Source organism: Zonotrichia albicollis, chromosome 3 (genome assembly GCF_047830755.1).
Source record: "Zonotrichia albicollis isolate bZonAlb1 chromosome 3, bZonAlb1.hap1, whole genome shotgun sequence".
NCBI lineage: Eukaryota > Metazoa > Chordata > Aves > Passeriformes > Passerellidae > Zonotrichia > Zonotrichia albicollis.
Window position 1 is genome coordinate 2,936,613 of NC_133821.1, and position 20,620 is coordinate 2,957,232.

General features: G+C 43.5%; 1 protein-coding gene across 1 annotated transcript in view; it reads right to left on the reverse strand.

Moving 5' to 3' along the window:
• INTS9 (integrator complex subunit 9) overlaps window positions 1-20,620 on the reverse strand; it is a 62,597-nt gene that overhangs the window by 18,068 nt on the left and 23,909 nt on the right. Inside the window, exons 9-12 of the mRNA XM_074536473.1 lie at window positions 19,194-19,305; window positions 13,335-13,515; window positions 11,073-11,133; window positions 4,215-4,386 (exon numbers count right to left, since the gene is read on the reverse strand). Coding sequence (XP_074392574.1) covers window positions 4,215-4,386; window positions 11,073-11,133; window positions 13,335-13,515; window positions 19,194-19,305 — 526 coding nt within the window. The remainder of the gene's footprint in view (window positions 1-4,214; window positions 4,387-11,072; window positions 11,134-13,334; window positions 13,516-19,193; window positions 19,306-20,620) is intronic.

The following is a 20,620-nucleotide window of genomic DNA, read 5'->3' on the forward strand; positions in this document are numbered from 1 at the left end:
AAGGGAATGCTGGAAAAAAAAGGAACTGGGATGAGTTTGGTAAGTACAGAATGGGAAAAGAGAAGAAAAGTCTCATCTGCTGGATTATCCTGAACCACAGGGCCTCAAAGGACACCAGGCAGAGCAAAGTGCAGTTCAAGCCTGGCTGGAGGAATTCTCTGGGATCTGCTTTACTTGAAAGGATGAAATTAAAGGAAACTGAAATTCAAAGCCTCCAGTCCAGATTTAAAGAGCCATCTAAGATGTTCTGACATGGCAGCAGAGCAGAACACTGCTTGGATTTCTCATGCAGACAGCAAGGAAAAAAAATCTCCTTCAAACCTTACCAGAGGAAGTTCAGCACCAGTGTGACATCCAACAAAAAGACAAGTTAATTGCTCACCTAAAAATCAAAAAAATCTAAAAATCTCCAAATCTGCTGCCGGCTAAGCAGCACTGAGCACCGCGTGGGGATGTTTACCCTGAGAGAGCAGAACATGGCACCAGGCAATGATACAAATATTTGGAACTGTCAAAGGGATAATTTCCCCAAGTTTAAAGCAATTGTCAGAGTAGCTGCCTGGGAACATTAAAGTGAGAGATATTAACAAAAAATGAGCCTTGTACAAGGACGTGTACACGAAGCCATGAATCCACAAACATGAAGTAAAATTACACTGGGCAAAACGCCATGGTATTAAAAGCAGATGTGGTGGTGGCAATGAAACAAAGCCTAAAAATATCGATGTAAAAATGGTATTTTATGTCAGTTAAGTTTAATAGCCATGAATAGAAATGTAAAAATAGGAGTACTGAGAAAGTTGGTAGCTGAAGAATGATCAGCTAGGGTTAAATGACAAGGCATTAAAAAAGTAATAAGGGGAAACCAGAAAGCTTAAGTCAGGCAGAGGTTCTCTGCTAGAGATATGCTGTGAAATTGTAAAAATTAAGTTTAAAAGTCACCAGAAGGGAGGTTTTCCATCCCATGTGGGGTTGTGGAGGACACAGAGATTTGAGGCAGCACCTATTCAGCATTTCTCAATGTACAGACATGGAGTTCTGGTCTAGGAATCCCAAATAAAATCCAGTCCAAAGCCTCTCTGAACTCCTAATAAGGACAGGAGAGCCTTGGAAAAGGGAGAAATTCTAGGGAAGGAATCCTAACACAGGACTGAGGAGATTCAGAATGTTGAAAACACAACTTGAGCTGGGCTCACAGGGAACTCATGTGACACACAGGAGCTGCTGCTTTGAAACCACCCAAAATCCCAAAGTCACCTGTCTGGAGGCAGCAAGTGCTTGTCAAGGACACATATTGACTTTTCCTGACAGAATTACACGTCTTTAGCTTCTCCCCCAAGACTCCTGATTTACTGCTGCATGATACTGAGTTATAAAACCTTCCACTGTACAGCAGTGACGTGCATGAGCTGGTTTTAACATCTCCCAGGGAGTTGGTTCTTAAAGGAGACTTCTTTATACCGTGTCTTCTCCTAGCATTTCTTTGTGGCTCAGTGGTATTCGATATTTTGAATCAATAATCTCCTCAATACTGCTCCAGCAGTGATGGCTGCAGGTGACACCAGCCAGCAGAGCAGCACCACAGCTCCCTCACAGCCAGGTCCTGGCTGCTGGCTGCTTTAATTTATATTCTTGTCATTGTTTTTTTTTTACATTACAGATTGGAAAGGTGGAGATTGACTGGTTCCTGTGGACTGAACAAGCAGTGTTCATTAACAATGCAGGATGGTCTGGAGTTTAAAGGTTCCAATTACCAGAAACCAGGAGTTTTTCACAGGAAAAGCTACAACATCATCTGCTCTCACACACTGCTCCAGTGGACTGGGCTTCTTTCAGATCCACAGGAGATTTTAGCTTAAAACAAAAAGTAATTAAATAATGGAAATCAGTGGCATCAGTGGAGGTGCTTCAGATTTTCACTGGTACTAAGAACAGGAGAATTTAATCTGCTAAGAATTTCTATAGCCATTGAATCATTTAGGTTGAGAAAAAAATCACAAATGTCATCAAGTCCAACTGCCAAACCCAAATTCTGTGTTTTGTTCCAGCTGAGACAACCATAAGGAAACAGGCCTAGGACTAGACAGTCATAAGGCACTGGAGTTATGATAGTCCATAAAAGCCATGGATGGACAGAATTTAAGAAAAAAAACCCCAAAACCATCTGGAATCAGTGTGCACTCCAAGATCACCCAACTCAAGCAGCTCTCAACTGGAGTTTCACAAAGTGGGAATGAATCTCCAAGCCCATGACCTGCTGCACCCCCAGGCTGTCAGGAGTGACATTTCCATGCCTTGACAAGCTGCCAGGGCCAGCTCTGACAGAAGTGCTCGATTGCCTCAGCTCACTCAAGGGCTGGGATCTCACACAGAAAGGTCAAGTGCCTCTCCTTACAGGAGACACAGAGGAAGAGTTCCTGCCATTAAAGGCCAGTTCCTGACACCCTGGGCAGCACATTCACAACGTGATTAATGCCACTGCTTCCCCTGGGATTCATGGAACACACACCCCAGCAAAGCTCTGCAAACTCGGGCTTAATTGAAGTCCTGACTGGAGGAAAATTCACTATTTTCAGACAATGCATATCCAATTTTACCCAATTACTGTAATTAGGGCATGTCTCCAGAACTGCCTCAAAGGTCAGGAGGGATGGGCCCTGCAGCAGCTGTACCTTTAGTGCTGTGGTACCTTGCACCATTTCCCCTCACAGAAACAGTCTGGATTTCAGTTGCCTGCAGGAACTCCCTTGCATCTCCCCTCCCACTGAATAGGGTTAATTATACACTAAAAATATCCCCAATATGTGATACTGTCACACTTTTTGGTGGCAATATTGTGAAAGGGGCTTGCTTGTCACTAGCCTGGAGTCTATAGTCAAACCTGGCCTCAAAGGTCAGGAGGGATGGGCCCTGCAGCAGCTGTACTTTAGTGTACCTTGCACCATTCCCCAGCACAGAAATTGTCTGGATTTAAGTCCCCTGCAGGAACTCCCTTGTATCTCCCCTCCCACTGAACAGGGTTAATTATACACTAAAAATATCCCCAAATTGGCTTAACAGTATCATGATACTGTCACACTTTTTGGTGGCAATATTGTGAAAGGGACTTGCTTGTCACTAGCCTCGAGTCTGCAGTTAAAAAAAGAAAAAGGAAATAACCCTTTCCCAGCCCTCTTTTGTTCAGGTTTTGTGCTTTCCAGCAGCTTTCCTATTCACTAAAAACTGGAGGAAAATAAACTTAACAGTGAGACTCCATTGTACCCTTGCTGTGGGAGAAGGTTTGATTTGTTCCTCAGGGCTCTCCTCCCCAGTTCTAATTACTTTGTCCAAAAATCCACACCACAATTTTTACCTGGCTAGGTCATACAGAGCATATCTCTCATTATCTCAGAGCTCCTCAGACACAAAATCAGGAGTGAGGACCTAAAGGGTGATTGTTTGCCTTCTCAGCTGAGGACAATGCCCACTGCAGGGCTCTGTCAGGGTGACACATCAGGTACAAATACACCTGATCAGCTCCAGGGAAGGCCATGAAGGATTTTTAATCAGGGTCAGCACTAGAAGTAGATGGAGAGAAGTGGAAGAACTTAACAGACCTGTTGAGCACTGAGAAAGGAAACAGCTCCCCTGGGGAATGGGGCAGAGCTGCACCTTCAGCTACAAATGTGTCTGCCAGGCAAAAACCACCTGAACAAAGCTCAGCCCAAAGGCAGGAAGAGCTCAGACCCCTGTGCCAGGTCTGTGTGGGGTGCACACTTCTGGGACAGCAGAGAGGACAGAAACCTCTTCAGAAACTCTGAAAGATGAAAAGGCAGGAGAAGGGATGAGGAAAAGTTTCTTCCTGGAACAGTTTCTTCCTTTCTGACCAGCATCCATTAGGTCTTGCCTGGGTTTAACTTGCAGCCAGCTGCTTTTAATTCAAAAATTAATTTCCTGTAGGCATTTTACTGCTGTGCATAACAAAGATTTTGCTCAGACGTGGCAGGAATAGACTCTGCATGGCAAAGGTTGACTCTGCAGGGCTACACTGAATTAAATGGCACAATAATTACATTTGTCCCTGCAGTCAGTCCTGGGGCCTTAATTTAGATAAGCTCCTACTGAAGTGAAAAACTTCTGTCCCAGAACAAATGAGCAAAGCCCCAAGGATGTGGCCACACTTAAGCAGAGTGCATGAACTGTTAATCTGATAATGATATCAGCATTTTACTTACCTGTGAATATAACAGTGTTCAAGCTGGATTTTCCCCACAGCTCCATGAAATGCACCACGTCCCCAAATCTGAGAGAGGGATGCCCAGTGAACACCACACAGGGCTGCTTGAAGTCATTGCTGAAGTCTCCATGGATGCTGGGATAATGTTTCAATTTGTTTGTCTGAATGAGCTGAAAGAAAAACAAAAAAAAATCCAGACAGTGCAACTTTTCATGCCTCTGTGCATGAGTGTGCTTGTTTACATGAGATTATAAATGTTCTACAATTTATTCCTAACTCATCAGAGAGCCCCTTAGATTTTTCCAACAAATTTAGTCATGACTGTCATAAATGTTATGGAAAGGAAGTCAGAACATGGGGCCTCCAAATCCCTGCTCTCACCTCTTTGGTACCAGCAGGCTGGAAACTCTGCAAACACTCCCTGCTTCGACTTCCCTGGTGTGAGCAGAGTGCTCAGCTGCCAAATTCACAATAAGCTCCTTTTTTCCTATTTGCCATGTCTGCAAAGAGCTCTGGGCTCATGTTTAACCTGCTTGTCTTGCATCACAGCAGTAGCAGGCACTTTTGCCTTCAGCAGAATGCTGTTGAGCTTCCCTGGTCTAAAGGGTTCACACAAAGTCAAAGCTGCTGAAAAAGAACAGACTGACTTTCCTTTCCTTAACTGTCTCTGAAACCAGCAATAAACATGAACTAAGAGCAATAAGATGTTTTGCAGACACAGTGCAATCAGCTCTGCAGGTGGAACAGATTTCTTTCCTAAGATGGAGAAGTTTATTTATCAAGGCACTTTGCAAAGAGTTTTGCTTTATTTCTCCTGCCGCTGTTTTCTAATCTGCAAAACAAGGTGCAACTTAAAAAGCAATTTAACAACCAGGCTGTGAAGCACTTTCATGCAATATTTTGCAAGTTTTTCCTTGGCAGGTATATGCATCCATCTCCAGCATGAAAATAACTGTAAATACAGTTTAAAAAGCAAGGAATTTAACACATGAAATCACAGACTGAATAGATGAGAGAAAGATCATGGAGATAAAGAGTGGGAGGGAGGGAGGGAAGGGGGCTTCCTTTGTCAGCCAGTTTCAAAAGGAACTTGGGCTGTTCAACAAATCATGGAATCCTGGAATGGTTTGGGTTGGAAAGAATCTTAAAGCTCATCCTGTTCCACCTCCATTCCACTGTCCCAGGGTGCTCCAAGCCCCATCCAAGCTGGCCTTGGACACTTCCAGGGATGGAGCAGCCACAGCTTCTCTGGGCACCTCTGCCAGGGCCTCCCCACTCTCACAGGGAAGAATTTCTTATTTTCTCCCTAATATCTCATCTAAACCTTCCTCACTTCAGCTTAAAATCACTTCCCCATATCCTGTGTTACTTTTTACCATGGCTGATCTAAGGTGCCTGCATGGAAATGAAGAGAAACTGAGAATTTTCAGCCACTTGTGCACTACCAAGCACCTCAGAATTCAAGGTTATAACACAATTCTGTAGATGCACATGGATCATTTCCACGTGGATCCTTGAATCATGGAGGAGGTAGAAACTGGACTACATTTTCTGCAGTTTACAAGGAACAGCTAATTCCCATTTAATCTTCAAGAGGGAAATTGGAAAAAAACACCCAATAACTGCTCTGGCAGTTGATAGGCACTGAATCTCAAAAACATTCCTGCAATTATACTGGTAAAGATTTCTGATTAACACATCTGGAGTGCAGGGTTTAGAATCTAAACTTAGCTTCAGTAATAAAAACTGCAGTTTAGCAGACAATGGGTAAAACAAATTTGAATCCATAAAATACTGACATTTAAATGAACTTGTAGGAAATGGCCTCAAAAGCTTTTTTCTGTTTGTTTTTTTTTTTTTTGAGGGAAGTCAAGTGTCCCAAAACTAAAATTGCAGAAGCACTTTCAACCGGGTAAACTGGAAGAGGAGCATGATTTCTATTTCAAGCATTAAATGGGATATGTGACATTCCAGAGGAAAACTTTTCCAGGGACAGGCAGATAGGTCAGGGAAAGACATTTCTACAACCAGCATTGACCTAAGACACTCCTGAAAAATCACAAACTATTGTTCCAGCTTCTTTCACAGGCCCCTTCAAATGCTATTTATTTGCATGCAGCATTCAGATTTTTGGGAAGATCTGAGGGCAGCACTGGATGTGGAAAGCAGTGAACAGCTCATTTCCCTGCCATCCCTCCACAAGCATTCACTGCTCAGCAACATAAAAGCTGTATTTTCTTCAAAGCCTTATGGAAGCTTCAAATCCTCTCCTATTGCTTTGTAAAGAAACACAGGAGCTCTAATCCAGTTTTCAGGAGCTCGTTGGTGACGATTCTTTTTTCATCTTTTCTTTTTATCTTGCCAGATCTTTTCTGCTAAGTCTGGTGAGGCTTCAGAGCTCAGCTCACAATCCCTGACTCTCACAGGTGGACAGAGCATGGGTGAAAGAGTACAAAAATAAGTTTAGAGATGTTTTACTCCAAGGGGAAAGCAGCTGGTAGATTTTAGTATCTACAGTAAAGTCTCTTCTAATCACCCCATCAAAAACAAACGGAGCTGAACTTGCAAAACAGGTCCAACAAAATTTCCCAGCTCATTAAGGGGACTGAGTTTGGAATGATTTGTGCAGGTTTTTTTGTTATCTCCAGATGAGATGGGGTGTGTAAACTTTGCTGTGCCATGGTCAGACCTCCAGCTGGGCCAAACCCAATGCCTGGCATTGAGCCAGTCAGTATTTCCACAGTGGGCTTTTTCTGGAGAGCACAAGCAACATTCAGAGCATCTTTTTACAGGAAGAACCACTATTGACTGAAAGCTTAAGAGACAGGGGCTGGGAAAGTACTGAATCAAGAGTGAGAGCTGTGTTTTTCTGAAATCCCAAATGGTTCTGTGCTTCCCTTTAAAGCTGTGCACTTGATTTACAGGGTCAGCAACTGCTGCTATAAACAGGATAAATCTCCAGAGCCTCTGTGTATCCTTTGTTGAAGTGAGCCAAAATACACAGATATTTACTCTGTGTGTGTGTGTGTGCTCTGTATCCAGAATTTGGAACAGATGTGGCTCCTATCAGGAAATGAGAGATGCATTTATTACTTCACCTCCCTCACTCCATCAGATCAACACTAAGAGAGGCCTAATTTTATCACAGAATATCCAGAGTTGGAAGGGACTCCCATGGATCATTGAACATCTACATGATAATATTTATTATAAAACAAACCATAATATTCCACAATCACCTGGTTCCAGGTATTTATTTAAATGTGTTATGCAGGAACTGGTAAATGGAGGAGGGAATCAAAGATGAAGAAGACAAATGGTGGTTTTTAAAATCACAAAATCAATATTACTCCCACCCTGGCTCATTTTTGAGTCAGAAAAAAGGGGTTTTGCAGCCATTTCTCTTAGATCTATCCAACAGAATCCTTAATAAGAGCACAGTAAATCCAAATCCTCCCTCCACTGGCAAATACTGATCAATACAAATTATCTCTCAGATTTTATTGTTGCAGACATTTAGAAGAGTCTGGATTCACTTATCTTAGAGCCTGAAATTGTCCATGTACAGATCGAACGGAGAGGAACAATTCAGCTCCAACAACTGAGCCATTCCTTATAAACCCAAACCCTCCACCTCCACCAAAGGGATGGGGCAGAGTGAACAATCCATGGATCCTGTTAAAATGATCAAGGAGAACCCTAATTGCACATCTGGGGCTGTGCTGGGATTGGAATCTTACCATTCCCATATGGAATTTGATAAGACACCACACGTTGGTTCTGGGATACCAGAATAACAAATCTAAGCTAAACAAATTACTGGTTTGTGCTCCACAGTACTTAGCAAGGCACTGAGGAGCCTCAATCTGAGCCTATTTAGAAAGTTGATCCTTGGATAGAATGGATGCAGGGGCTTGGAAGGGAAAGCCTCCCCCTGCCTTGCCAGCTGTGTTGACAAATATTTGGGATCTCCAGGTTTTGACTTCGCAGTCAGGGCAGCTCTTCCCTCAGAAATGCCCTTAAAAAGAAGCTCTTAGTTAGTGCACCACTAAAAGGCTGCACAACAAGAACTTGGACACTCCATTTTCACTAATTTTAGCATGAACTGATGTTCAAATCCATCCCTATAAACCTGAAGTGCTTCAGCCCACATTCCTTGCTCCCAAGAGAGGGAAAGCATTCCCTCTTCACTCAGACTGAGGTTAGGAAGCAAACTGCCACCACGAGAACTGTGCCAGGACTGTGTAGGAGGAGGCAAGATGAACATCTACTGCTCCATTAAAGTGGAATTAAACAAGGAGGGAGAAATGTTTTAGGTCCTCTGCAGAGCTGAACATGTGTCTGGCTTTATTCAGCAGAGCAGAACAAGGAATGAGTTCAAAACACGCGACATAAATCATAAAAGGAAAATTTCCAAGCAGAGAGAATGCAAAAGCTTCAAAGAACTGAGCATGGAGAGTGAGGAGAAATAAAAATAGTAATTGTAGAGACAATGAAGATGCTTTTATTTACCCTCTTGTGACAACAATAAAGGCATAGTTAAGTGAAATGCCAAATACAATCACAGCTGATTAAAGGAAGGAATTATTCTGTTCTACCACACATCAGGCACTGCTGGAACTCACTGCTGCAAGGGACAACATCGAGGATTTGGGGGATTTTTTGCCTTCTTTGTTTTTAAATCTTGCTGTTTATACAACTAACAGGAACATCAAATTTCAGGACCAGCAGCATGCTGGGCTGGGCTTGTTCTGTGGATAATTAGAAGCTTATTTCCTGGCCTGTCCCTCTCTGATGTATCATGCCAGGCATGTTATTAATGCTTCCTAAGAAGTAAGAGGCATGTCTGAGTAATTCCCTATTTTTCTCCAACAACTGAGCAGTTAAGCACATCTTTTCATGATGGGCAATTTCAGCACAGGTTACATTGCACAAGCCTAGCATTACTTTGAAAAAAGCCAAGCAATTCTCCACTAACAACCTCCCTGATAGAAACCATCATTCACTGTCTGCTTCTGATACTCATTAAAAATCCCCTGAAGTGCCAGTAAGCAAAGCTCCTGCTTGGGGGGGAGATGGGTTGTGGAGGCCCAGGATTGTGCTGGAAAGAGATTTTCTGGATGTTTCACACTGTGTGAATTAAATAGAGTGTCAGGTGGGAGATTTTGGAGGTTTAACAAGGGACACAAGGTGCTGAGCACTGGGGTTTGGCATGGACATCCCATGGGATATTCCATGGGATATCCCATTCCTCCCTCTGTGCAGGGATCCACTGCTGGGAGGCCTTTCCTACATAATTACCTGATCTACACATGAAACACAGAGCAGGTCTTGCAAAGCTGTTCCAATAATTCTGTAAAATCTCACAATCAACAGGCCCCCAGAGAATATAAAATGTCCCAGGAATTAGAGGACAGAGTTATCACTTTATAAACACAAAACCCCATTGTACAAGATGGGTTAATTAATCCATTCTTTGACAGCTGCATGTTTGGATTCTCATTTTTGGATGGGTTTCCACTTCAATCTGCCAGTTCTAGTGAATATTGTAAATCAGAATATGGGCTGGCAGTGAATCCAATGACACTGTGGATCAACAAGGACATCCCAGAAAGGAGGGATGGAGGGCAAGACAGAAAGCACAGCCACAGCAAGGCTGCAGAGCCTCGTACTCAGAGAGTTTGGAATTGATTTATCAGTGGGAATGAATTTTTTGGTTATAAAATAAGTGGGGAACAGGTGGCTTGCCCTGCAGTCCACATTATTCTTGGTAACAGATTATACATAATTCACTGCACATCCTGCTTGCAACACATTCAAGCATCTGGAAAGAGTGAGGGCTCCTGGTCAGATCCTACTTCCAACAACCTTTGAAGCACCTACAGATGATAGATATGATGGGTAATGGCAATTTCCAGAACAAGTCCCTGGATGAGATATATAAGAGGAAAAAAACCACCCAGTGTCTGTAAAAGCATTGAATTTCTGGGCTCTTAAACCTGCCACGGCCACTCTGCACTTCTCATCAAACAGTCTGGACCACAGCAGCTGAAGGAGCCAAGTTTCTGCTTGTACCAAGTGGTTCAGTGGCTCACAGGAGGAGGATTTAGCTAAAATTTTCAGTCCTGTTTCTTCCTTTCTTCTCTTGTTTACTTCAGTGGGAAAGCTACCTGTTCCCAGAGGAGAATTTTCTGTCCTGCTGTGTGAGGTAACTCTGAAGGCATCAGTTTTATTTAATGTCTGCTTGGCTAAAGCTTCTCCTAAAATTATTATTTTGTTGCAGGAAAATCCTCCAAATCCTCATTCCTCTTTGCTTCATTAGAACACTTAATAATTTCATTTAAAATTGCCACAGACAGCACTCAGTGCTGCAAACTTTAAATTTTGATATCAAAATCTCTCTTTCAAGATATCGTTCCTCCTGCAGCAGACATGATGCCTGCCTCAGTGAGGGAGGAAGGAGCTGGCATGACTAAGCTGTCTCTGATAACAGCTCTTAGTTTCACAGACTTGGAAATAAACTGCTTGGACAAAGGGAATGCTCGTGGTTGCAGCTGATAAGAGCAAACATCCCACACCAGATCTCCTTCTGTGGGGGAAGGAGTGAACCAGGCCAGCCTGTGCAAGTGATAGGCTGGAATAAACAGGGTAATTTTGGAGTTTAGGGAACACCATCACTCATTCCTCCCCCATGCTCCCAAATTCATCACAGAAAGCAAAGGAAAAAAAACATTTTTATGAAAAATTAAACAAAACTTAAATAGCTGTAAAAGGGTTCATGAGAAAAATGAAAAAAAATGACAGCTACAGTGGGTGGACTGTGATCCAGAAAATGAACAAGACCATGGTAACTCACCTCAGCGTGGGGAAAAGGAGGTTCTGGAAGATACACCTTTGTTTGTTTGTTATGACACAACCTTTAAGAGAAAAGGAAAGCAGCCAGAGTTAGAGGTGCAGCACATCCTGCAGCATCTGCTGCCATCTACTGTTAACACTCCTGGAGAAAACGGGTTTGGATCTGAGGCACCAGGTGCAAAATCCCCAATTTCTCCTGCTGCTGCCAGGGTTTGTGGTTGGAGGCCCCAGACCTACAGGACACACCACCTCAGCCACAGCAGGATCACACAGAGATGGTGCAGGGCACCTGAAGGTAATTCTGTACACACAGGAACAGCTCCTCTGCTGCTCAAGGTAAATCTGTAACTCAGCATCCACAATGGTTCCTCATCCAGATCTCAAAGCCAAATCATCTGTCAACAGAAAAATCCCGCTTGCCTCATCCCACTTCTCAGCAGTGACTTGGTCTTTTTGGTCATTCTAATCCAATTTTCCTGCACATTTATTATTGGTAAATTGCCTCTCCCCACGGCCCAAGGCTCACAGTGACCTGGCATTTCCCATCAATCACTTATCTTTAAAACAGATATTGAGAGCTGTTGATGAGCTCTACCCAGACTCCTGATTCATCCTATTACAGCAGCTAAAAAAAGCTGCTTGTCAGAGGTCTGGGTGACGTGACAATGATCTGCAGTGACATTGTCCTGGTGGCTTTTCTGGGAAACACTGCCTGGCTCATTCTTGCACTTTATTACAAAGAAATGAGCCTGGGTCAAACTAATTTTGCTAAAGTCTAAGGGATACTAAGAGCAAGTCACTTCCTTTAGCTGAGTAAGGGGTAGAATTAAAAGCTGGAATCCCTGAATATCAACCACAGTTCTGAGCCCAAACTTTTATTTTAGAGAGGTTCAACCTTTGCCTCCATTTCCATGTAAATTTACCAGATTTCAACCATCTTTACAATTCTCCTGAGGGATCAATTTCCACAAGATTTCCAGGACCTGTCTTTTCTTTCCTGAACTCCAGAATATGGAGAGGAAGAAGAGAAGAGCTACCTTATTGTATTTAACATTCCAGAGCATGTCTCCATTGGTAAGAATGTGGAAAGAGTTCCAAGTGGTTGAGTTCTCCTTTCCAGGGCTCAGAATCACAGAATGGTTGAGGTTGGGAGGAACCTCCTGAGATCACCAAGCCCAACCCTGCTCAAGCACTCTCAGCAGAGCAGATCATCCAGGACTGTGTCCAGCTGAACTTTGATGTCTCCATAGCAAAGTCTCCATAACCTCTGTGCACAGAGGCTGCAGTGTTTGACAGAATCATGGAACGGTTTGGGTTGGAAGGGATCTGAAAGATCACCCAGTTCCAACCCCTGCCATGGACAGGGACACCTTCCACTGTCCCAGGCTGCTCCAAGCCCCATCCAACCTGGCCTTGGACACTTCCAGGGGAGGAGCAGCCACAGCTTCTCTGGGCACCCTGTGCCAGGGCTCACCATCCTCACAGGGAACAATTTCTTACCAATATCCCACCTAACCCTGCCCTCTGGCAGTTTAAATCCTCTACCTTGATGGAATTTCATGTGTTTTAATTTGTTCTGTAAGTGGGCCTTGCTGAAGAGACTGAGCCCTGATCCTCATTACATCCTATCAGGTGTTTCTACACAATGATAAAATCCCCCTGAGCTTTCTGCTCTCCAGGCTGGAGAGCCCCAGCTCCCTCAGCCTCCCCTCATCTCCATGGCCCTGTGCTGGCCTCATTGCAGAAATCCCACATCCTTCTGCTACTGGGGAGACCAGAACCCCACAGAACACTGTCCATGTGGCCTCAGCAGTGCTGAGCAGAGCAGGATCTCCTCTCCTGACCTGCTGGCTCTGCTCTGCCTCGTGCAGCCCAGGACACTCTTGGCCTTTTCTTGCCATGGCTCAGCAAAATTAAGCCTGAAAACTCCATTTTGCTTAGCCATGGACATCATGGTAGAATCTGGGGGGCTAAGACTTGCAAACAGGCACAGCTAAAACCCACTCAAGTCAGGAACATAATTTACTCATTAGGGTAAGCACGAAAAAGCAGAGATTGAGTTTGTACATTCTAGAGGAAATGATCCTTCCCTAATTATAGAATATATTCTTACACACACACTCACACCCACACAAACACACACACCCTGGTGACTCCAGGAACATGTTCACAATCCTAGCCACGATTATTTTAGAATCTGTCAGGTAGAGATAACCTGCACCTCCTCTTCCCACAGCTGAGGGCACTGCCCTGGCACACCTACCACTCAGCAAAGATCTGGGAGAACTCCAGGGAGCTGTTGGCAACAGGTGAGATGAAATAAAAGGGGACATTGGAGAGTCCTGCAGAGTCAATGTACTGATAGAGGCACTCCAGCAGGTCGTAGATGACTCCAGAGGGGTAACAGGGAACCAGGACATTGCCTCCATTCCGGACTGTCATTGCTAGGGGAGAGACAATGAGAGAAATCAGTTCACTGTCTTTGAATTTAAACTTCTAATAAATTCCCCTAATCCAAATTTATATAAAAAACAGCTTTTGCATGAATTAGCACAACACACTATGCACATGAGTTGGGAAGAAGTCTGGAAGTAACAGGGAACCAGGACATTGCCTCCATTCCGGACCGTCATTTCTAGGGGAGAGACAATGAGAGAAATCAATTCACTGCTTGTGAATTTAAACTTTTAATACATTTCTTTCATCCAAGTGTATATAAAAAGCAACTTTTGCATGAATTAGCACAACACATTATGAACATGAGTTGGGAAGAACTTTGGAACTAACAGGGAACCACGACATTGCCTCCATTCCGGACCGTCATTTCTAGGGGAGAGACAATGAGAGAAATCAATTCACTGCTTATGAATTTAAACTTCTAATAAATTCCATCCAAATTTCCTTCTATATATTTCATCCAAATTTATATAAAAAGCAGCTTTTGCATGAATTAGCACAACACATTATGCACATGAATTGGGAAGAACTTTGGAACTAACAGAGAAGCAGGACATTGCCTCCATTCCAGACTGTCATCGCTAGGGGAGAGACAATGAGAAAAATCAATTCACTGCCTGTGAATTTAAACTTTTAATAAATTCCTTTCACCCAAATTTATATAAAAAGCAGCTTTTGCATGAATTAGCACAACACATCATGCACATGAGTTGGGAAGAAAACCTGTGATCATTACATACATTTATTTCCTGCCCTTTCCAGGCTAAGTGGAGTGATTCTACTCCTCTCACGGGGGGCACAAGGAAAACTCCTGACAGGAGAGGGCAGCCGTGCACTGGCACAGGAGGATAAAGGAGAGACAAAAACCACCTCACCATGGAAATAAACCCTGCTCCACCTCCCAGCTGCCTCCAGAGGGGAGGGACAACAGCTCCCAGGTCTCAGCCAAAAGCACTGCACATGGTGAGCTGTTCAGTGCTTGGATTTCAGATGGAAAGCTGAAGGTGTGGTTATTTCAAACAGCACTCAGAGCCAGAAATGGGTGATGGAATGTTTGGCCTTTTAAAATCTCTAAATATTTCTGTCCTTTCTGTATAACAAGAACAATTTAAAACTTGTAGACAGCATGAGACTAGATAAAAATGAGGAGAAGAAAAAGGAAATAGAGGTTTATTCTGTAATTGAGACAGATCTGAGCACAACAGCAAAAGCAAGCAGAGCAAACATTGTGTTCTTTTGGCAGAATGAATTACAAAAATACTGCACCTTCTGGGAAAGCAGAAATACTTTGTTCAGCTCAGTGAGCAATTTCACCTGTGGGGTAAAACCATCCACTGCTGTTAAATGCAGTGCAGCAATAACAGCATGCACCAAGCATTCCACAGAAAGGTTGTGGAAGAGCCTGAAAATACAAATATTGCATCCCCCCCAATCCCTTCCTTGACTTCAATTTCCTGCTGAGCTTTGCTGGGGTATGGATTTAACACTTTAAGGGTCTTTTTGCCCTTGATGGAGCAGAATGTTCCTCAAGGAAGATTTTTTCTGGCTGAATGTTTAAGTTTTATGGAGTTCAGGGGGATGCACAGCCTAGTAGGAATTTTCACATGCATTTGTGGTTGTTTTACTCCTTGTAGCAGTCAGTGCCTCTGACACTGTGCTATCAACAACTGCTGATCAAAGGCCTCTTGTTTATCACTTATAATACAACTGCAGGGTAGAGGATTTATTTCTCCAGGCCATTTGCAAACTATACCACCCAAATATTTGTGGAGATGAGCAGCAACAGCTCACATTTGTCCAGAACTTGAGATGTTCCCAAACATCCCAGCAATGTGTGACATTATCCCCCTCACCTGGGCAAATCTAAACTATCCCAGCTGTAAACAGGATGTGAAGAGAGCAATGAGGAGGTTAAGAACAATATTTTCAAAGCCATCTGGAAGTGGAATTTGAGGTTCCGGCTTCAAGACCTGAATTTACACAGAGACATCACACCCCCAAAATTTCTGCAGAGGGAAGTACCTACACCCACTGCAGCAGGAATGGTGCACAGGCCAGGGATGGGATGCAGAACAGAGGTAAAAGAATGTGTCAGGCCACAAAAAACCTGAATTCCATTCCTTTGTGGTGCTTTGGCCCTGGCTGGAGGCTGGGTGCCCACCAAAGCTGCTCTATCACCCAGCTGGGCAGGGGAGAAAATGTAACAAAAAGCTTCTGGGGAGAGTTAGAATCACCATGGACAAAAATAGACTTGACTTGTGGAAATCAGTTTAATTTATTTCACCTCTCCACAGGGCACAGGCCTGGCCAGGACCCTGCCCCAGTGTGGGGTCTCCAGGTGGATTTCTGCACCCCTGTGGGGCCCCACGGGCTGCAGGGGCACTGCTGCCTCTCCCTGGGCTGGGAATCTCAGCTCTGGTGCCTGGAGCAGCTCCTGCCTCTTCTTCCTCACTTATCCTCACTCTCCTCTTCCCTGGCTGCAAGTGCTCCTGCACAGTAATTTCCTTCCCCTCTTCACTCTGATATCCCACAGGTGCTGCCACCTTGGCCAGCAGTGGGTCCATCCTGGAGCCACCTGGGATGGGGGAAATTTCTGGAAACCCCTCACAGAAACCAGCTCTGTAGCCCCACACTACCAAAACCTGGCCATGCCAAAGCCAACACAGCCTGAATTCCCAGCTCTCCCTTCCCCACAGCCACTGGTTCCCTGGAAACCTCAACATTTTCTGCTGAAAACAAACACAAGTTTAAGATTTTTAGGGCCACAGAAGAAATAACAGAGGGTAAAGTCTTGGAGGAGATGGCAGCTTGAGTTTCTGCCCCCAGCAAAATTGCAGAGCTGTTTTGAGCAATAATGGATATAAAATCACAATCCTGGGAGTGGAGAATGATTCCAGCCAGGTGCCCACCAGGCCAGGGATCCACAAAGGGTTAAGCATCACCTCCCAGCTTCTGCAAAACAGGGGTGAAAACCTTTCCAAAAATATTGCTTTCCACACAAGCAGTAGGCCCAGTCTGGCTCTCTGCAGCACTAAAACAACTTTTCAGAGTTGTCAGCAAGAGGACACATCTATCTGAAAGTTGTTTAAAGCCCAATTTATCTTGGTGACTGACGGATGCTCTCTCCTGATAAAAGTTGTATAATAATCTTGGCATTTCAAATTTAGTCTCCTTCAGCAGCTCCATTACAAGTTGTTCAATTTACAACTCACAAAGAGATCCTTGCTTTCCCAACAGCTGCTGCCACAAGGTCGAGCTGGCACCTAAAAAGCAAACTGTGCTCTTTTCTGCTCTCTATAAACACACACAGCCTCACACTCACACAAAATATCACCAACTGTCCCCACAGACAGACTGGCAGCTTTGCTGCTGCTGCCCAAGGCAATGTGGAAATAAAACTGCTCTCCTTGAGCTGCAGAGTGCTGCTGCTGCAGAGCTGAGCAGGGAAAAAGGGGGCTTGGGGGAAAGTGGATGAAAACAGAGTGAGGTGGAATTTTCTGGGATGAAAACAGAGTGAGGTGGAATTTTCACACTTCCATTTCTGTGCCTCAGATCCCTCCTTCATAAGCTGCTGGTACCTCCCCACCCACATTTTTGGTGAATTTTGGTCTGCTTTGGAGTTTTTACCTTGATATTCTGAGCTGCTTAAGCACTCCCTTGAATATTTTGGAAGTGAGAAGACACAGATGAAAACCACTGTGCTCAGCCTGCCTGCTCAATTGCTTTGCCCAGTAACCCATTGCTTCTGGACTTCTTTACATATTTGAAAGAAAACTGATTTTCTGTTTTCCTGATGTTGGGTAAATATAATAATAAATAAATAAATAAATAAATAAATAAATAAATAAAAATAAAGCTGGTGTCATGTAAAAGACAGCCCTAAACTGCATTAATATAGAAATATTTAATTTCTTGAGATTGCTGGTTTTTGGCAAGTATCACCTAATCTCCAGATTCTTACAATGGCATTATTTTATCATCTTCCTTTGGTCTTTAATGATTTTCTCATTTCTCTGAGTTTGTCTCATTCAAGACAGAAACTGGTTTGAGGACCTGCAAACCCCTGAGAAGAGTCCAGAATGTTTCTGTAAACCAGAACAAGTTGTGCAGACAAACAGCCACCTGCACTGACACATGTAACATGTTTATTTATACACAGTCAACCTCTGGATTCTGCTTTGGCTCAACTACAGCTCTAAGACTTTAATTTGTAAATGCATTTTAATGAAGAGTCTCACTCTTGTTTACTCAGGGCCATAGGAGGGGATTGTGCCACCGTTTGTCAGAGGGACAGTGACCCCCATGAAGGTCCAGAGAAGGGCAGCACATCTGGATTTACCAACACAAGGTCACCGGAGCTGATCTGTGGCAGCTCACTGCATAATAAAATTCAGTGTTTAAAAACAATGAAAAGGCAGGTGAAACACACACATGTAAAAACACACATTTAGGAAAGGAAGTCACAGGTGTTAACACAGCTTCAAGGGGAGGTTGAACAAAACCACTGGGCATCATTAACTACATAAACACATCTAATTCAGGAAATTCCTGAAATAAAAATACTGAAAGATCATGAGAGCAAAGTATCCCAGAATCTCACCCTGCTCTCCTGCTCTTCTTCAGGCATATGCACACAGTTCCTGCTGGAGCCAGGATGCTGGCAGAGAGGATCTTTAGTAAAACCCATAATTATCATTTTTATAAAATGCCAAAATGTGCTCTATTAACAGATATTTAGGAGCATTGAGTGGTTTGGGTTGGACTTAGGGATCCCCCAGTTCCACCCCCCTGCCATGGGCAGGGTCCCACCCCACCAGACCAGGAATTTAGTCCAATTTAGTTTTCTCATGTCTTTTGGTAACCTTTGTCAGGATCCTTCTATCACGAGCTTTTTAGTTTTATTTGCAAAAAGTAGTGAATTTTAAAAAAAGGGAAGATCTCTGATGAAAGAACAGGGAACATAGAGCAGGACAGCCATGGAAAAGGGGCTTGATGAAAGAAGGATGAGAGCACAGAGGAACTGAGCAGGGGGAAGGGGAGAAAAGGAGAGAACAGCACTGGATGTGACATTCCAAACAGGCTGGAAAATGCTGCCATTCACACTGATATCACAGCTTTGCAATTATCAGCTTTTCCAGCTGTGAAAGCGTCTGATTAGGTTTTATATATCTGGGGGTCTATAAATATATCTTGACTTTTTTTTTTTTTTAAACAGAGATTGTGCTGTTTGCTTTTGATATATTTAAAAGTCAGGTGTAAGAAGGGAAGCAGATGTGCTTGTTTTCAAAACTGAAAGTCATAAAAAAGCATATAAAGACTTTACTCTGGCTGATCCACAGGAAGGAAATAGTAATATTTCAGCTGGGAACAATATCCACATAGCCTGTTGGCAGCCAAGTGACATACTTAGCAAACCAAGAGCAGCAAGTGATTAAATCTCATTATACCTGTTCCATTCCAAAACATTTTAGGTACAACTTGTGTCTCTCCAAGCACTTACTGTATTAATGACACCAAGAGCACATCGTAAAATCTAAACAGGTAGTTTTATGCCAGGAGCTATAGCTGGACAACTTCTTCAATTCCAGGAACCTCAGAATTATTTCCCACCCAAAGCCATGAATAAGATGATAAAACAGGCAGGAGATTTCTGTCAGTGACCTACCCAGGTTGCTGCAGAACTCTCCCACCATTCCATCGGGGTTGGCAGTGGGGATCTGGGTCAGCCCTGTCAGGATGAGAACGTCACTGTTCTTAAGGGAAGCCTGGTCCATGGGCTGGAACAGAGCACAGGGAAATACAATCAGGAATGGCAGAGTTCCTCCAGGCAGGACATGGTGGATACAGTCCCCAAACATTTTACACCTCACACTCCTCCATCTGTGGAAAACTAACTTGTTTTATTAAAGCAGAATGAAACTGCAAACCCATTTCTCTGCATTAGCAAACAGAGAGTAGATATTCAGAAATTTGATATTAGTGTGACACTAAATACACATTCTTGACACTGAAAATGTAGCATGATCCAATCTTGATAAGGTAAAATCCAATTGTCTGTCTGCAGATGGTGAAAAGGTAACTTTGAGCCTCACTCTGGGTTGGGATGTCCTTCCCACAGCTACTGATTAAGCAAAAGTGGGCAACTGCTTGGCAGCTGTGTGGTATCTTATGGTTATTTACTCTCAATAAACAACTCTCTGCAGTCTCACCAATCAGGAAAGATTTCTGCCAGAAGAGACAGATGAAGAGATTTCCTCTGCTGAGCCCCCAAGACCACTGTAAGGTCAATTCCCCTGCTCACAGCTCCCAGAGCCATTCTGAAGCAGTTGAGAAGGACCCTGCTCTGTTAAACATGCAGGGGAATTTCATATTAACTCTGACAGGAGTTGAAACTGTGCACCCCCTTGTAGGATCAGACCTGACACCTGAGATTTATCACAATCTTTGACTCTCTCCAGTGTGTCCATGAAAATGAAATGCCAATAATGTAATAAAAAATAATATGGAATCTGCCTGTGATAATGTACATAATGATTATGGTATATTAGATCCCCATAATTTCAGATGCCATTGCACTGAGAGGGCCTGCATTGATTTTTGTGGGTTAATGTAAAGAATATGTCTTAAAAGGCTTTTAGTGACATGTCTGAACCTGTGCTGTCAACTCCTGTTCTCCACTTCAGTGGCAACGGTGTCAATCCAGCCTCAGGAGAGGGGGAGACAAAATTTCAATGGAAACCATCTGCCAGCAGAACAGGGAACAGTCAGTGGTGCCAGGCCTAAATCCCAATTCACTGCAAAAGCAGCTCTGGATATGTTCAAAGTACATCCTATTTTAAAACAAAATGCAGTGACTTTTTTCACACCCTGCTAAAAAAAATGGGAATTTCAACGATGAACTTCTCATCATGATCATATGGACAGACAAACAACTTTTCACTCCCCAAGGAAGAAATGATTTGTTGCTCACAATTCTGACTGTGTGCCACTTGAGATACTGTTATCATTACATATTGTCTGTCAAACATCAAAGAGATGGTGAAGAGCTGGTTGGAAGCTCCCAAAAGCCACACACAGAAACACCAGATTGCA